Source organism: Scomber japonicus, chromosome 6 (genome assembly GCF_027409825.1).
Source record: "Scomber japonicus isolate fScoJap1 chromosome 6, fScoJap1.pri, whole genome shotgun sequence".
NCBI lineage: Eukaryota > Metazoa > Chordata > Actinopteri > Scombriformes > Scombridae > Scomber > Scomber japonicus.
This window is the reverse complement of record NC_070583.1, coordinates 10570204-10588993: the sequence shown is the minus strand read 5'-3', so window position 1 is coordinate 10588993 and position 18790 is coordinate 10570204. Positions and strand designations below refer to the sequence as shown.

The 18790-nt window shown below is 40.7% G+C and overlaps 1 protein-coding gene across 1 annotated transcript; it reads right to left on the bottom strand.

The window, feature by feature from the left end:
- Positions 1-5432: 5432 nt before the first annotated feature.
- On the bottom strand, positions 5433-17553 carry gap43 (growth associated protein 43). Its single transcript, XM_053320140.1, has 5 exons — positions 17457-17553; positions 16699-16706; positions 16185-16394; positions 10744-11392; positions 5433-6720 (listed from the first exon to the last, which is right to left on the bottom strand). The coding sequence occupies exons 1-5, from the start codon at positions 17551-17553 to the stop codon at positions 6629-6631; spliced, it is 1056 nt and encodes a 351-aa protein (XP_053176115.1). The 3' UTR covers positions 5433-6628.
- Positions 17554-18790: the final 1237 nt, after the last annotated feature.

Genomic DNA, 18790 nt, shown 5'->3' with positions numbered 1-18790 from the left:
ACTGATATACAGCATTAGCTGAGTACGACATTGTTTCTAGAAGCAGCAGTCTCGGGTCGCTGCTGCCAAGTCCAGATATCGAGGATGCAGTTAATAGAATCGAGTTGATCCTCCTGAGCTAAACCACGCGGAGTACAAACCTGAGGAAATTAGTTTATCTGGTGACGGATATCTACATCCTCATATAGTGGCTTTGCAACCACTCGCCTTTATTCCAAAAAGAATTCCTCTTCTTCTTTTTGCAGCAGGACTCTCACTTTCAAAAAGAAAAAAAAAAGAGAAAAAAAATACACAGTAGGTTATAATGATGCGTACTGTACATAGTAACATTTTGTATTTCTCTATAAGACAACTTGTTCTGTCGCTGTAACAACTGGGAACAGAGAGGAATTGTTGCAGTGTTGCTGGTTCCAACGAACGCACTGTGCAGTTTGTCTCTGCTCCGCGGCAGACTGCACTGCATTTAGCAACATATACTGTACCACATACAGTGTTTGCATTTAGTTCATGAGTTTTAGGATCTTTATTCTATACTGCTGGAATTTGGATAAAAATGTATGACACCAATGAATGACTTACTTTTAGTTTCTCTCTTTCAAAGAAGTGTGTGTGTTTTAATATGAAATGATACAGAAAATCCATGATATATTGATATTGAGGTTTTTTTTCTGTCTTTACCTCATTCATTTTAGTTATGTATATATATATATATACTTGAATCCAATGTCCATATATATATGAAAAGGCAAATTTTATGTGTCCATGTTTATGAATAGGGTAGCAATTTGTTGAAAGATGAATAACTTGTAGATCTTAAACTGGCAACCCTGCCCTATCATGTGAACTGAAGCCCATTAGACAATGATGATTCTTTTTCTTTAAACAAAAAAAAAACAAAAAAAAGAAAGGTCTAGCATTAAAAGAAAATAGTTTTGTGCAGTTATTATTGTAGCTATCCTTGAGATGATACAAGTGCTGGCTTACATGACATTGTAGGGAATGGAATATTATGTTTAACTTGTAATGTTCCTCAATGTACCAAGAATTCAACATGAGAGCAGCAAAACTGAATATTGAACGCTTATTCCCCTCAATGCATCCTTGAAGGCCACTGCTGATGAGACTCTTCAACAAAATATTACCATTACAGTACGCTGCCTGACAGCAAATTTTCTCATCACACTTCTGCCAATATTTGGGCTGATTGCTGAATTTCTTTCTTTACAAACAAAATGGTTAAATGAATACTACGTGTCAATATTTTTGTGAAACTCACGAGATCTTTCAACCAGTGCAATTCCTTCAGAAAATAGCTCATTGCTGTTGTATGGAGAATTGCTCAAACTGGTGCACTATTAGCTGCCTTTATTTTTTGACATTTCACCTACCGTGAGGTGACTAATAGCGTACAGACTCCAGCGCCCAGCTCAGCTCATCGACTGGATGTGTGTTCACATCTCGGTTCTTCTAACAACCAAGCCGAGACAGTACAGTACTGTAAGACACACGTGTAATTAATGTCATCTTTGTAATACATTAAAGACTTGTTCCCAGTGTTTTCATTGTAAATGCTTCTGAGGCCGTGGCTGTGTGACATTGTAGTGCCATCTTGTTTTCATGTGGGTGAAACGGTGAAAGTAGTGCTGTGCAGAGACTGAAACAGGCCACAATCAAAAGTGAAGCATTTAAACAGTTACTCACCATCAATTTGATTTTTTAAGTTTAGGAAGTGATAAGAAAGCTTCTTTTTTTATGCTTTCATCATCATAAACATGCTTTTTAAGTTATTTTTTTAAAAACTGAACAACTCTGGTGTAACCACTTTAATGCTGATTAACTTGACTCCTGATGTTTTGTACGAGATTGGTATTTCTGCTGAAGATGCTTTTAGTGTGCAGTGGTTATCTTCTTACTGTAATAAGAAGTGAATGATCTAGTAGTGAAAAACTTATTCCTGGGCAGTTTGCATGAGAGTTGTCTGTGCTACATGTCTATCCCAGTAAGTCTGTCTGTCTCACTTAGTGTCACATAACAAACCTCAGGGCAGAGCAAGGCTGGTCTTGGGCAGTAACTCTCAGACAAACTAAAATAGGTTTTGTTTTGTTGCGCTTTATTTAGCTGGAGAAGACCCGGGCAAACACACAGAGTAGAGTCAAACTGTGCTCACTATTTTATTTTAACCTGCTTGGTATGTGCTGCATCAAGGCAAATAGCATTAGGACAATGTTACAGTAAAACATTACCTTAACTTTTTACTTTTTTAATGAGTCAAGTCTCACCAATGTGGACATCCAAGTGTATCCATGCAGGTTAAAACCAGCTCATGAGCACTGACTGGTGTACTAAGACCACTAATGTAAAAGCCATTGAGCTCTGTTGTATCCATAAAGCAGAAAGGAATAGCAGTCCTCCCATTACTCTTTAAGACCAACAGCCAGCCTATGGACACAACACCAACCCCCCTGCAGACAGACCCTGGATATCTACTGAAGACTGTAGAAACAGCTACCTAGTTTACTCTTGAGCATCGCCTCAAAAGATCACCATCACTTCATTGTACAAATCTGGCTTACGTATGTGTGTGCGCGCGTGTACTTATCTGATTCTGTTCATTATTATTAACCTACCTGAAAAGTGAGGCATGAGATACATGACGAGTTGGCCGAACAGCTAACTTTCTGTTTTCTGTTGAGCTATGGTTACAGTGGTAACCCTCTATTCTTAAGTTTGGATTCTATTTTTCTTTTCTTTTTTTCCCTTTTCCTCCTCTGTGTGTATATACAGTATGATGTTTCTATCGTAGAATGTTGTAAAGTCAGCAAATCCATAAGATCGTGTTTATACAACTCAACATTGAACAATTTAAACAGCAAATGTAACTATCACGTTTGTACCTCCCGCCCTTTGTCATGGGAAATTAAGATTCAATCATGCATTATGACAGCAATGTCCCATTTTCTTTTGTTTTTTATTATTATTATTTTACTTTACTTTATTATGGCATAAGGTAATTGCAGTCAGTTTCTAAAAAAAAAGGTATGTAATAAAGGGATATGAGAAAATGTTCATAATACAAAATAAAATTGTTTGAATTTAATGTTCTGTATTTGAATGTGATTGAGATGTCGGGGAAAGTAACCTCTTTTTGGAGACAGCTTGGAACACACGGAATCTTAATGGTACTGTTGTGTTTATCACCATGTAACATGCAAATAAAATAATATATGTATTGTTATTTACTCTCTGGAAGACATTTTTGTCCTCAGAAAAGTGTGAGAAATACAACTGACGTATCAGTTTCACTTTTGGTGTCAAAAGGCGAAAGGTAAGACTGAGTTGCTCACAGCCACATATGGTGACACATTAATGATAATACAGCACAGGCTCAATGTACAGCCATAGGAACGGTTGCTTATTTCCAGCCTTGCTGCAGTTAAATTTTTCTCCACAAGGTGTCATAACATAGCAAATTATCCTCCCACTGTGGTGTGGTATGTTGAAGAATGAGCACAAAAAAATGCATTATTCTCCATCATTATTACCCTCTAACTCTATAAATGAGCAAGTCTGTAGATGCTGAAGGTCGAAGGTTAAAAAAACAGGCTTGTGTCTGCATGGTTTCCAGCACACACCCCCACACCAGCTGGGAAAATGTGGGCAGGAAAAGCAAATGAGACACTTACAATTTCCTGTAAAAAGCTGTTTAGGAGTTCATGAGTAAAACCTGTGACTGATGCTGTATTTTACATATTTACTGTAGGTGATGTTTTCATCCACAAAGAGCGGGCACCACAGTGAAAATGAGCTTCAATTTTTCATGTTTTCACAAAAGTATGAAGTTTGTGAAACTGAAATTGCAGACAAAGGTGTTTTGAAAGTAAGGAGAGAGGGGTTTTTTTCCATAAGTCGATAACATATATAAGGGGAGGATGGTATAGGAGAATATAAGACTCAGAAGGTAGAGCCTGATAAAAGAAACTTTTCAGAGGCATTGTGCTCATTACTACGTGTTCAGCAAACCAGCGTCATTAGCTTAAAGGTCATGCAACTTCTTTGAGTCTGATCTGGTATTTAAATTAACCCCGGGGGTCATTCTTATTTATTTCATTTTTATTGAACCATAGCATCATGACAGAAGTCATTTGAACTCCTAGCATTCACATTTGATTGGATCTTTAGCTCAATTGGTCAAGTCTACCTTTAAAATGAGACAACCGTTATGAAGAGTAACCTTTTTATTTTATGCACATTATTTTTAGGCTACAACAGGGGTGCCTGAGAAGATGGTTAGAGATTCCTTCCTTATGTGCTTTCAATGTAAGTGATGGGAGATGGAATCTAGAGGTCACTCTCTGTGCTAAAAATATATTAGAAAGTTCACCCAAGGCTAATATGAGGCTTCAGCCACCAATATGTGTCCAATCAAGTAGATATCTTTCATTTTTACAGTCATTTTAGTGCCAGATTCTCTCAAATTCTTTTTTTAATTCTTACACTGCAGCTCAACAGAGAAACTGTCCACAGAAACAAAATGATTAAATTTTATACTAAGAAGAAATAACTTATCCACCGTCCATATCCACTTGATTTGACTAACTCTGACTATTGATATTAACTTTAGATAAACTAAAAAGTACATTTTTGAATAAAATGAGGACTGTGGATTTCATTATTAACATATTTGAAAGGGGGCTTATAATGGCCTGTATTATCAGGGGGAATGATTACAGCAATGTTCATATGTGCAACTGACTATTCAGACAGATTTAAACAATTTCGATCCTGTCCTTTAACTAACTGAAATCATATCTAAGACTGACTGTGTTCACGTGTAAACTGTCCCTTTTACAGTATGATCAGGGGTTTCGTGTGAACGTCATATTCTGGTTTCAGAATATATGAGAATTTATCCCAGTTTTGAGAAAACCTTCATGTGCTAGCTAGAGTACTCTGATGTGCTGAGATAAAAAGGCATGTCAAGACCTCATCCAGGTTTCTCATCACTTTCTAAAGCTCACCAATTAACATAGCTCCATGCCACCTTGAGGTTGCTAGGCAACCACAGAAGGCCCCAAGAAGTCACTCCCACACACATAACCCCTGAAAACTACAAATATTTGATTTTACACTTTGGCGTGTGTGTACGTGTGTGTGTAGATTAAACAAACACATTTTAAGGTTTAGTTAATGAGCTGGTAAGTAGTTTTTATCTTCAGACATAGCCAGACTAGCTTCTTCCTCATAGCTCTAATATGCTGTGCTAAGCTAGCACACTACTCCAGCTTCATATTAAACTGATAAATATGGTACCAATCAAAATTTTCACCAAGAAAGTGAATGAGTATTTTTTTAAAGTGTATGAATGATGTAACAATAAGCTTTAAACAAACTCCACAGTTTATGATGGTAATTGGCACATTTGCTTTATTTTGAAAACAGACATTGAAACCATTTTTATTTTTTCATGTTTTTTTTTCTCACAAGTTTGAACTCCTTGATAGGTTGAAACTGGACATTGCACTCACTGGAACATAGGAAAAGTATTTTTTGTTTGCTCGTTTGTTTGATTTTTCTTTTTCACTTTTTTTTTCTTAACATCAGTGCAAGAGTATGTTTCCAATTCATATAAACTGTCATGACAACACCAAAGACATCAAAAAGAAGCCGCCACACCTCTTAAGTTTTTGTGACTGCGAAAACGTTCCTCTCAGAGGGAGAGTTCCCATCATGCATCTGGTTCAATGGTTCATGCTACTGTTCTCACGTTTGTTTGGCAGAACATAAATCTTCATGTAAGAGCCAGTTACATCAATACTATAGCAGATTTCTATAGTTTATTATATGATTATGTCATTCAAATGGCAACAGGTCCTTTACTGTAAATGTGAGTAAACAGAGAGTTTGTAAAAGGGGTGTAAACCAAGCTTGAATGACTCAAGCAGAATAGAGAGAGAGTAATAGTCTTGTCCTCTATGTTGTTTTTGGATGTAGGATAAAAGCTGTCCAACTGGAAATATCACACATTTAATTATACATTCTATTCTCCGACAGATTTGTCAGTACATTACCTATTTGCTGTGTTCTCGATACACTTGTACCGTGTTGAAAACTAGACTTGCATTTTAAAACCAGCATGTTTTTGTGCGTGCATTTGCAGAAGTACGGATTTTATTTGCAGGATGTGTTGTAAGGAAGTGCATTGCAATGCAAATAAAGTACGATGCATTTGCAATGCATTTTAAATGTGTAATTGTCCAGTTGGGAGCGCTCATTTCACCACTAATTTGCTTACATTAAATAGTGGAGATGTTCCAAATCAAATCTTCCTCCTCCTTCTCATCATCATCATCATCATCATCATCATCATCAAGGTAACAATCACTTTTCATAAGCATCAACAACACCATCATCATCACCACCACCACCTCTTCATAGTATTAGCTTGAGCCAAAAAACTTCACGCTGGAAACTCCCCCAACACGAGAAAATCATTGCCACACAAAAAATGACAAACAAATAGAAACGGACTGCCTTCACATTGGGAAGGCAAAGAGCAACCTTTTTAGATTTTTGTTTTTGTGTTATTCTTCATACTCTTAATTCTGCTTTCTTCGGGTTAGACTTTGCCTTATTCCTCGTTGGACTCGGTGGCCTCTGCCGCTGCATCTGCCGCTGCATCTGCCGGGGTGGCCTCCTCTGCTTTAGACTCCTCTGCAGCATCTGGGTGGAAGGAGGGGAGGAAGAGGAGATAGGAGAACATAAAAAGGAAAAGGAGGAAAGTAAGAGGCAAAGGTGGAAAGAAGGGGGCATGGTAGATAAAAGGTGGGTTGGTGGGTTGGAGAGAAGAGAGAAAATTAGCCTGTGGAGAGGACTTTTTACATTGTGAGGTTGAAATAATGAAGCTCTGTCTGCTTCTTCTGAGATACTGAGCATCAAAAATATCATGTCAGCTGCTGCGTTTGATGTTTAAAATATTTCCCCTCAATGTTCTTGGCGAGCAAAAAACAAGCATAAAGTAACATTCAAAGATCTTACCGTATAGAAATATGAATAATGTGCATGTAACTGCATGTTGCTTACATCATGTCATTTTCACTAAACCTCACAACATGTCAGTCAGAGGATGCAGACTAATGTCTAAAATCCCACACTGACTGTGTAAATAATAAAGGAGAGTGCTCCTAATGGACCCATGAAGCATTTGAACTGACATCACCACGCTAACAGCAGCATCTCGGCCTGTCACATCTCATACTGTGTGATGCCCATAGTGACCTGGACAGTAATAACAGCTAGAGGTGAATACTGCTGAATAGTGATGCATGATACATCACTAAACAATTACAGGTGTCAGGTTTGTTCTGTTACATTGTTACCCTTTGTCACATTTGGTTCTGCTTTTGTAATTCTGTATTCAATATTATTTTGTTGTTGAGAGAATATGAATGATTGTGATTATTATTTTATTAATATATTATGTTTAATATTAAAGTTGAATTTTGTTAAGATGTGTTCACACTTGAGCTACAATGACCCTCATCCTATCAACATATTTAACATACAAACATTATTATTTATGTAATTAATGTTATTGGAAAAAACTATCTGTTGTTTAAAATATATGAATATTTAAATGAATACATTTTTAAAATTAGGACCCACAGCAAACATGAACTCAATAAATAGTTCCATCTATTAAAACTACATAGGCAGAATCAGGTGCTTTTGACTGGGATCCCCCAGGACCCTAATACATTGATTTTTTTTTTTTTTTTAAGCACTAATTAAAACAGAAACAGAAAACAAAGATATGAAGCCATTAGCAAAGTCATGAAAAATTGGAATAATAGCATAAAGCATCTGTGAAATATGACATAAATTATACCTCTGGGGTCTGCGGGTACCTCAGTCAATATGATTCAGGTTAATTTCATCATTTATGATCAAACCTATTATTCAAGCTGCAAGCACCCTGCAAGCAATGATGTCATACACTACAATGATCTCATACTCTTTTAATAGAAAGAGGAGGCATCAAAGGATGACATCATTGCATTGGAGATTGGGGTGATGGAGTGCACGCCTGTGTGTGTGTGTGTGTGTGTGTGTGTGTGTGTGCGGGCATATGTGCACCAGGGAGACAGAGAGAGAGAGCAGGAAAGGGAGAGAAAGACAGAGAAGTGGGGCGATGATGTCTGTGTTAGTGCTTGTACTGAAGTGTGTGTGTGTGTGTGCGTGTGTGCGTGCGTGCATGTGTGACTCAAGACAGCTTGAGTCATAGCAGATTTTCCAGGTAGAAAGTAATTTGCTTGTTAGTCACTATGACAGATTTGAGAATGTCCTTCTCTACAGTCACTGAACTGTGTGATACAAATACAATTTCACCCAATTCGCAGAGGCAAAGTCTGTCATTTCAAGTATTCCGCCATCAGTACCACTTCAGTTACCTACAGCCGTGATACTACCCACTTAAATGTTGGTTTTGTTTTGTTGAGTCATTTGCAAATAACCTTAAATAAATAATCTTTATATTTTACTGCTGGAGGTCATCATCCATAAGCACAAATGACATCCAGCTCTATATAGGTGGCGGTCATAATGACCTCAACTGCCTTTACTCCCTTGAGAGCTCTCTGACATTCATTTATGGATGACCAAAAACTGAATCACATCAAAATTCTTATTGGTTCAAAAGAGCAAAGTAGAAAAAAAAGAAATGTGCCTACAGTTTGCAGCACTATTACAGCACATCCCAGGTAAGATGTCTGGGTGTTATCACCAATTAGTATCTAACCTAACTTTCCAGCTGCCGAGAAGCTTCTACATGCTTTTATTAGAAGTAGGCACGACTATTGCAATCCATTGTTCACAAGTCAGCCAGTTACAGCTCATATAGGATGTCACTGCCAGTTTTTCACTGGAACAAAGGCAATAGCTGACATCACTCCTTTTCTAAAGTCCCTGCTTTCTCTGAATCTGAGGACAGCAAAAATGCATTCCGGTAAAACTAACCTCCCTTTTTTAACTGTTATCACTAGTCCACTATAATTTTCTGATAATGGAAATGTATTTTTATATTTTATCGGTATTTAAATTCATATTTTGTGAAGCACTGCGATGCATTTCAGGTATGAATAGCGCTATATAAATAAAGTTAATATTATGATGTATAATTACTTTTATGCAGTTGAAGCGAGGCACTAGACTATCCTTGGCAGAGAATCTGGATCATACCCAGTCTAGCTCATAAATTATTTAATTGGATCATAGTACCTGGTGTCCTTGTGTATGAAACTACATTCTGTGCGCTGACAAACTATAACTAAGTGACTTCAGCACAAGTTATAAATATTCATTGGTTCTCTCAGCCAGTTCAGTTAGTAAAGCAGATTGTGACCCAGCAGTAGATTCTTAATTAGCAGTTCTTTGTCAAGTTGCGTTTGTTTGTGACAGACTTCCCCAGCGCGGATCGTGACCAGTAGAGCTCATTAATCATTCATTTAAATCAGAGCACCTGTTATCCCCGCGCTGCTCCATGCAGGCCAGCTATCCCATCGAGGTGGTAACTATGACAACAGGGAGACAGTGCTGCCTAGGTGACCTAGTTTCAGTGTAGTTCTCCAGTTGGTGTGTGTGTGTGTGTGTGTGTGTGTGTGTGTGTGTGTGTGTGTGTGTGTGTGTGTGTGTGTGTGTGTGTGTGTGTGTGTTTGTGTGTGTGTTTTTCCCACCTCACACCCCCACCTACTCCAGACTGAGCATGCTCCATTAACTACCTGTCTGACCCAGTCTGAGAGTCCTTGGACCAGAAATATTAGTTCATGTCAAGTATATGTTGGGAGAGTGTGTTGTATCAGTGTTATAATGTCATTTCATGGTCCTCCAATTTCTTCTCAGGTACAAGTTTCAGCTGTAATTGGATGTCAAATGGTGGCTTGCTTTGAAATCTATTAGCTGTTGTTTAAGGTTATTAAATATTTCAACTTGCCGGAATGTATAACAAGAATTTAATGAGGTCATTCATTTTCACCAATATTTTTGTTTTCATTGGAATAAATGATTGTAACAGCAATATTAATATGTTGGTCCTGATATCATGAATCCATCTGAGGTATTCATAAATCTTTGTGACTCACAAAACATGATGCTTTCTCGTTAAACAAACAACACAATTTTTCACAATAACGTTTTCACAATACCTCTGAGATATACGACCATTCCCAAGATAATACTGACATATTGCATAACATAATTGTTGACCATGCTAATTATCTGCAACTCTGTGTTTCTGTTTCAGTCTTCATCTCATCAGTGTGGAGTCTTTAAACGTGCAGAGTCTGAGATACAAGGCTGCTTAATCAAATATTGAGCTCCATCTCTGTGTTAACCAGTGAATGGTGGAGCACTGCCAAAGATCTTTAAATCCCAAAGCCTCGACAAGCAGTTATTTCCTGTGGTGCTTGCCAAGCAGAGTAAAGGAAAGCTCACCTATTCTTCTTTATTTGTCCTTTACTGTAAGTAATTGCTTCTCGATTGTTGTGAGTGTCTGGAATTATTTTTGTCTCTGAACTCAGTGCCCTCAGAAACATGTAACTAAGTGCTGTATTCATAGAGTCACAGGTTGTTGGAAACCTGCCCCTCTTCAAATCCAAGTAAGCTTGTTTCATTTGGCATGTAATGGATTTAATTTCACACAAATCTTGCTGTAATTAATGCCATTTATGAGGCCTAGAGCAATCTGCATACCTTGTTTATCTTTTGTTTGGTTAGGCTCTTCCTTCTCAGCTGTCGGGCTGACAGCAGCAGGCACATCGGCTTGTCTGGCCTCCTCATTTTTCTCTTCACTCTTCTCCTCCTCCTTCTTCTCTTCAGGTGTGGCTGTGGTGGGACTCTTGGCTGCCACCACTGGAGCCTCACCCTCTTTGGGTTTCTCCTCGGCTTTCTCCTCTGCCTTTGGCTCCTCTTTCTGTGGCTCAGAGGGCGCTGAGGCGGCCGTAGGAGAGACAGCAGCGGGTGCTGCTGCTACAGGAGACGTTGCTGCGCCTGCAGGAGAGGCAGCGGCAGCTGCCGGAGAGTTATCTGGCTTATCTGCCACTGGGCTTTTGGCTTGGCTCGTTTCCTCCTCCTTCTTAGCCTCTTCTGCAGCTTCCTCCTCCTTTGCAGGTGCTGCCTCTCCCTCCACTTTCTTTGCTTCCTCTCCGCCCTCTGTTGCCTCTTCTGCAGCAGCAGGACTGTCTCCCTCCTTCTCTTCCTCTCCATCTTTCATCTTTTTCCGAGTTATGTGTCCGCGGAAGCTAGCCTGTATTTTGGTGGCAGCCTTGTGGGCCTTGTCCTCAGGTTTGTTGGTGGTACCATCCTGTTCAATCTTCTGGTCCGCCTCCTCATTCTTCTCCACCTGGGAGCCAAAAGAAAGAGGCGTGTTAACATCTACGGTAAGCCATGGTAAAGGTACACTGGTAGCCAGGATGGAAATGTACAGTTGTTTTGGCATAATCTATTAAAGTATGCCTCTACTGTGGTGGAATGTAGCTCAAGAATGATCAACCCAAGATCTCATGCTGGCATATTTTATTTGAGCCTACAATCCTATGAAGGAAAAAGGTACAATATGTGATGAGTTGGAAGGTCAGAAGTAAGAGAAAGACAAAAGTATATGCTATGAGAGGGACTGTGTTAGTTCATCTATGAGTTTATTTATAACTCTTACTGGAGAATTATAGGCTGGGACAGGACAGGTTAGGGTTTCAGGACTGGTTTAGAATTGAGTAGAAGCGTAGGACTGGATAAGGAACAGGGTTAGGGATAGGACAGTACACAATGAAATATTGAAAGGGGGTCCATGATATTACCTTTGGTAACCGGATCCATAGCTGTCCATCAAATAGTGGGTTGTGCTATATGAGTCATATAAATCTAATGAAAAGAAATCAAATCAAATAAAGGAATGAATGATGAGCACTGAAAGTGGCAAACAAAATGAATCAGTACATTCAAAATGAATAGGCAAACAAATCAAGGTAAAACATTCTATAGCCAAGGTTCAACCAATCAAAAGCCTTAAATGTGCATCTTAAATAAATGTGTATAAGCAACATGAAGCAAACACAAATTGTCAAACAGCATGCAGGTAGTGCAGCATCAGTTAAGCCAAAATGATAAAGATGTGAGAAAAGCACAGAGACTGAATGGTTTTGTATTGGTGTCTGTCCTTCCAGGTTTCAGGGCTTTATAGGGAGCCAGCGACTGGTTTGACAAAAGAATGGATCTACAGCATTTTATCATTTCATGCGCTGGAGAGGGGAGATTTAATGCTATTGTGAATCATGAGAATCAGGGAATAACAGATGTCTGTGGGTCAATTCTCTTCACATAATGAATTGGATACACTGGGATTTGGTGCCCAACAAATGACTCTAGGCATTTATTGTGTTTATTTAATCCAGACATGAGGTTGATATTGTCCTCTTGATAATGGTGCTGAATTAGATTTAGTGTAATAATTAAACTTCAAAGTAGAGCCTCTCCACGGCATCCACTAATGTTGTCTGCATTCTCTGCCAATGATTTCCTCGAAAATTGTCACCACCGAAATGTAAGCATTCAAAAAGTGAAGCTCTTTCTCCAAAATAATGAGCCAATTTCAATTCTCTAGGTACAGGAGCTTTCTACGGCTCCATCTCTGGCTGCTAGGGAACGGGCTGCCTGCTAGATTCTCCTCAGCATTCACTGCCATACCCCTCCCAACCATCAATGGTTACCTTGACAACCAGAGTGCTAACTCATCACAGCGCTGTCTGCTGGTTGGTGCTATGAAAGACTATATGTCACAGTGATTGGCAGTGCACCTGACCCCTCAGGGGAGCGGGCCAATAGGAACTCGTAAATCAGGCAGAGCAATCGGCATGGTTAAGGAGGGGTTGTGTTTGATGTAGCAGCAGGGTGTGGTGAGGGGCCAGTTGGGGCCGGAGGGGTTGAATATGTGTGTGTGTGTGTGTGTGTGTGTGTGTGTGTGTGTGGGTGGGTGTGTGTGTATGTGTAATAATGCTGGTGGTCTGTGTCACCGACCGAGCAGTGGTATCTTCTTTAAGGTCAGTGAACGTGAATGAAAATCGAGATGCGACTGGGGAGCAACATCCATCAGTCTATTTCCCGATTCCCTCTGTCTCTAATAGTGTCATTATATTGGATACGGAGTCTGACTTGGACAGCTGCCTGCGTGAGGTATCACATCTGTGTGACATGATTTAAGAGCCAGAGGCCCTAAACTAACATGTCTTCCTCAGGGTCAGTGTGTCACTCCAATATTGCAGCAGCGAGGCCAAGGTGCAGCTGTGTTGGTATATTCACCTCCTCCACCTTTATTCGTATGCTCTCCCCAGGGTTCAGGGTGTAAATCCTGCCCCAAGCCTCCCTGCATTTTTTAATATATACCACCTTTTCAAGCAATCCGGTGTAATGGAAAAAAACAGCACGACACGGTTGACTAGAGAGGGATGATGTTCAGGGGCTTCGTACTGCTCCTCAAATATAGTGATTTATGTTTAAAACCTGAACTATGGCTGTTTACTTAACGATTAGCTATTAAATGTGGATATAAACTTTACCAAGTGTCTTGCTATTAGAACAGATAGAGACAGACAAAGCGCCACCGACACACCCTCTGCTCTTAATAGTATGCAGGGTCTCTGATGACTTATTGGGCTTTTATTACGTCTGATCTCATGGTGCTTACAATTGCCAAAATTTGACCCAAGCACTTAACTCTAAATAGAATTACTTACTGGCTGCATCAAGTGATTCAGACAGAGAGAGAGAAGGAGAAAGCGATGGATGAGGGTGTTTGGGAATATGGGGGTATGACATCATTATTGGAATGGAGGGGATGTCATTTACTTTACAGATTAGGGCGTATGAGTCCAAATGTAATAAAATACCAGTAGAGTGCCAAGTGATCTCATATGAGTGTACGAGGAAGGGTAAGAAAATTGTTTGACCACAATTGTAGCATCATCATTTGCATTATTGACATATTTCAGTGTGTCCCTCCAAAAAGTGCTGTGCTGTGATTTTTTTGACTGATGTAGTCTGACCATAAGATTCATTGCTCAGGTACTTGGACCTTTAAAATCAAACTTTTTATGTCATACTATGCAATGTAGCAGTGGTTAATAGCTGCAACACATTTAAAAAAAACTTTGTGTTTATCATCTCAACAGTGCCAATCTATTATGGAAGACTCTGACTGTTAATTGAACCCTGGTCACGTACCCTCCTGCAGGCGCTATTCCACTCGGTGTCTGTGCGGCACACATTTTCATTCATAAATACAGCAGTACCTCCCAAAGGTACAGCGCACCACAAGGTACACTTCCTTTAAGCCTTCACACTAAGACTCCATGGCAGTTTAAACTCTTCCCTGATTAATTTGCAGTGAGACAACATATTTGCATTATCAGGTTAATCAAATGAGTTATTACAATTAGCCTGCAGTGCTTCCTCTTTGAACACGTTCTTTTTTGGTTGCCATAGATACACAGCGTTAACTGCTAAAAGCTGGCTTTTTTTATTATCTGGCAAAAAGTGGAATATTTGCAATGTAAAGTGCTGTAATGTAAAGTGCTGAATTGTCCTTACTTGATAGTGCAACAAATTAAGCCTGCAATTATTATAGCTGTAATGTAGGGATATTAAATGCTTACTGTAGGTTGCATTACCATGCAGCTCACCTTTAGATGACTATACAGAACTGTATGTAGGTGACAAATAATGCCATCTTCATGTTTTGAATCTCAATGTACAAAAGCTCACAGGTCAATTTCATCTAAACGCAGAAGTGCCATTCACCAGAGGACAAACTCGTCTGCGTGTCTTGTCTATCAAGGTAATAAATGACCACGGTAAAATGTGTTTAGTAGCATACATCATCTGACGGCTGGAAGTGTCTATTAGTCTATTACAGCTTTTCCTATCAGCTGCAGTCTGTGCTCTCTCTCCCTGCCTGTCCTTGGGTGGGCACCGGCTATCGTGAGAACCACACCCCAGAGTCAGTGGCTTTACCGACAGATCCATAACCACACGTATAAACACACACACACACACACATACACACACACACATACACACACACACACACACACACCATCCCCCAATGGTGACACACAGTAACAATCCGCCACCTTCCCACTGCCTCATTGCCAGTGCCATTAGAGACTTGTTTCAGAAGTGGGGGGAGGAGGAAGAGAAACGGGGGAAGACATGGTAGAGCGGCGAGGTTAGTTGAATTACTACAGGACCACAGCTCACGCTAATGCACGCAACAGACAAGCATATAATCATGTTGGGTTTTTTTTTTTTTTTTTTCAATCCTGATCCATTGAAGCGGGAGACTCCCTTTTCACCACATTGCTCCGCCCAGCCTTGGAATAGATCGAATGCAGTACTGCTGGCAAGAGGGGAGAGAAATATTAAAGGTAATATTTGAATTTATAATTGTGGAGTTAAGGAACGTGGCTTTGCAGAATCCCCTCTTATCACGAACCCAACAGGTGAAGCTACTGATGTTATTCCAATGTATTTCACTCTAAATGTGTAATTATTGGAGATTTGTGCCTATTAAAGCAGATTTTCTGAGTAATAAAATTGTATTTAAATAAAACGGAGAAACTAATGAATTATTTGTCACATGACCACTGTTCCCAAGCAGGCATAGGAGGAATAGGCTAATATTAGCCATCCTGCTGGTGGTACACATACTTCCCAGCATGATTTCAATGGCTGTCTGTTTTTCTGCAGGAATCATCCAGACACCAAAGAGCAAAAGACTGGCTGCTGTCTGCAACTGCTTCTCCTTCTCTCTCTCTTTCTGTCGCCTTTCACTCTCTTTCTGCTACCCACTCATTCTCTCTCTTTTTTTCCCTCTCTCTCTCACACACACACATAGATAGACACAGCGGAGCACCACACCCTTTTAGCCAGCTATCTCCTGCAGAAGAGGAAAGGGGGGCTCAGGTGGTGACTGCCACAGCCCCCGCTCGCCATCACGCTCTCTCTCCCTCCCTCTCTCTCTGTCCATCGTTTGACGGTGAATAAATGAGCAATGTTAAAGGGTGCACTGTTTCTTTTTTACGACGGCCCGGGAAAAGATGCTCCACAGCAACTAATAAGCGGCCATACGCCAGAATCATTACATCCTCTGGAGCGGTGTTTAATTCAATTACACCGGCTCTCTGCCTGAACAAAGGCTCCGCAATCGCCACTGATCTCATCGGGGTCGGGGGATGAAGATGAGGAGAGGGAGAGGGGCTAGAGGGAAAGGGCTGGGGTTGAGGGGTGTTGGATGAAACATGGACAGGAACTGGAAATGTGGGCTGTGGCTGACGCTTCGGCTGGAGCCGGATCTGAGGAAAGGGCATTGAGTGCATGTAGAGCCACAATATGAGAGGAGAGGAGGTAGAAGGCTGGGTCTTGATTTTGGAGTTTGATTTAGAATGATTTAGCTAAATGCTAAGAGTAGAGACAGGACAAGACAGGCAAGTATGGTCCTGGTGCTAGGATGAGACTTAAGGAAGGAGTTGGGGTAGAGCTGTAAAATAGCAGATATAGGTGAGATTTGATAAGTTAGGGTTCGGCCTGGTGGTGGTGTTGGTGGAACACCTGAGTTTAATAAGAACCCGGGCCTTAGAACTTGATCCTTGTTCTTACCCCCAAACCTTTGGAAGAGAACAATCAGTGTACTCTGTGGTTGAAACTCAAATTGAATTTTACTCTAAATCTGCACACAAGTAAAGATAAATCTTAAAACTGGTGCTACCGAGGAGACTTAAATGAAGTAACAGCAGCCACTCCCATTGTGAACATGTTGCAACAGCACTTAACACTCTACAATGGCAGGATCCACAGCAGTATTGCCATGTTTTAAAAGCAGAAAACCCATGCTCTTTGCTCATCCATCCATTAAGACCGCAGAGTCTGTCTGGATTAATTTATGCCTCTGCTCCTCAAAAGCAGGAGCAGGAGGATAAGTGCTCGTAGGCCGGGGGGATATTTTTCCCTGTGGTGAGACACGCATGCTTGAGGCAGCGATGGCGTGGTGGGAAAAGCTCACAGAAAAGCCGGTGCCTCACCCACATGGCTGCGGCGTGTGCAGCACGCCGGCTTCTATTCCTTCTTCCCTTCATCTTTCCTCCTCCTTTGATTTTTCTCACCTTCGCGCCTGCTCACCTCCCCATCCCTTGTTCTGTCACCACCACATTTCCTTAGAGTTTTCCTGCCTCCATCTATACTTTCATTCCCTTTTTTTCTATGCTGTATGGCTGCCTCTCCCTACCTTCCCCCCATATACCTTGCAACCCCCCCTCTATCTAAATCATTTTTTTCCCTCACCTGCCCCGCTACCTCTCCCTTCCACACTTGCTCCTTCGCACTCTACACCACTCCCCCGCCCCCCCCTGTATCTTTACTGGTGCGTATCTGCCTCCATGTGCACCAGCTATATTCCACACCCTGCTGCTCGTTCTCTTCCCCCGCCTGCCTCTCTGCATCCTGTTCTTCCCGCATGCCTCTAAACTGGCGAGCCTTGCTTCCTTTCTCTTTGCCTCTTCCTCTCTCTCTCCTCCCTGCCAGAGCTAATATGACTCATCCAGGCTGACATTTAAGAAGCAATCAAGTGCCATCGGAATCCAGCGTGTTATGAGTCTGATAAAATCATGATCGGTTTGAGATAGCAGCAGGATAAAGCAGCTCTGATCACACACAAAACTACCCATGAAAGCTGCTGAAATACAACAGAGTGGAGCATGGGGGGGAAGCAGTGCCACCTTCTCCTCTCCTCCACTGTGTCCAGACCCACCCGTTTCCATGCAACACCTTTTTTTTTTCTTTTAAAAAAATTCCCTGCAACTGAGAATAGACATGGCTTATTACAAACTGAACACCACCCTTTCACACCCTTTAAATGAGTGCACACTTCATTGTACCCTCCATTGACAGCATCCACTTATAAAGCTGGAGGGCTATGATAATCCATTTAGACTCATTTATTCCCATTGTATTCCCCGGAGGCCACTGACATGATGGTGCTGCTCACTCAATCCGTACCCCACCCTTTTTTTTTTCATCACTGTGGAAATTTACTTTCCCATGTTCACCCATTTCTGCTCAAGATAACGCAAGTACAAAATATGTTAACACTCCTGTTCGAGGCATCAATTAAGAGCACACTAAAGGTTAGTCTAATTAATATGAACAATGGTAGATTATGCTGAGTTCAATAGGGCTCCTGAATTCATGATGGAGTATTTCAGCTTTCAGCTATAAGACAATATCATAATACAGAACCTATCAAGTGTCTTTCAATAATCTTTCACTTTTTACAAGTGCATGATCAATAGGAGGGAATGCCCGGCTCCCCAAGATCGAGTTACAGTCTTGTGCCTCTCTGCAAGTACAGTGTGAGGTCTGAGAGGCATTGTGGCAACATCCATTCATGCAGGATAATCACATTAACTAGGCGTGTCTGGGCTCTGTGGGTAGACTTCTATAAGACAAGCCGGGCCCCAAGTCAAAAGAAATTACACCAACATTTTCTCTAATCTTTCCTCAAGCACCCTGATCTGACTAACAAAGTAACACTCACAAAGTTCAGAGTTGAGAAAGCATCATTTAGACACATGAAAGAAGCTGAAATATAATATAAAGCAAATCAGAGCAGTTTACCGGTTTGGTTCTTCTTATGCAGCACAGCATAGTTGTAGTTGTAGTATCCTCCCTTTTTCTGCTCTGCTTCTTTCTTTCC

Excerpts from the sequence above, each read along its gene's own strand:
- gap43 (XM_053320140.1), bottom strand. The coding sequence starts at position 17,553 with ATGCGGGAAGAACAGGATGCAGAGAGGCAGGCGGGGGAAGAGAACGAG. Across the intron at positions 11,393-16,184 it reads TAAACACCGCTCCAGAGGAT|GTGGAGAAGAATGAGGAGGC; the intron begins GTAATGATTCTG and ends TTTGGCTCCCAG. Across the intron at positions 6,721-10,743 it reads CCAAACAAAAGATAAACAAG|ATGCTGCAGAGGAGTCTAAA; the intron begins GTATGCAGATTG and ends CCTTCCACCCAG.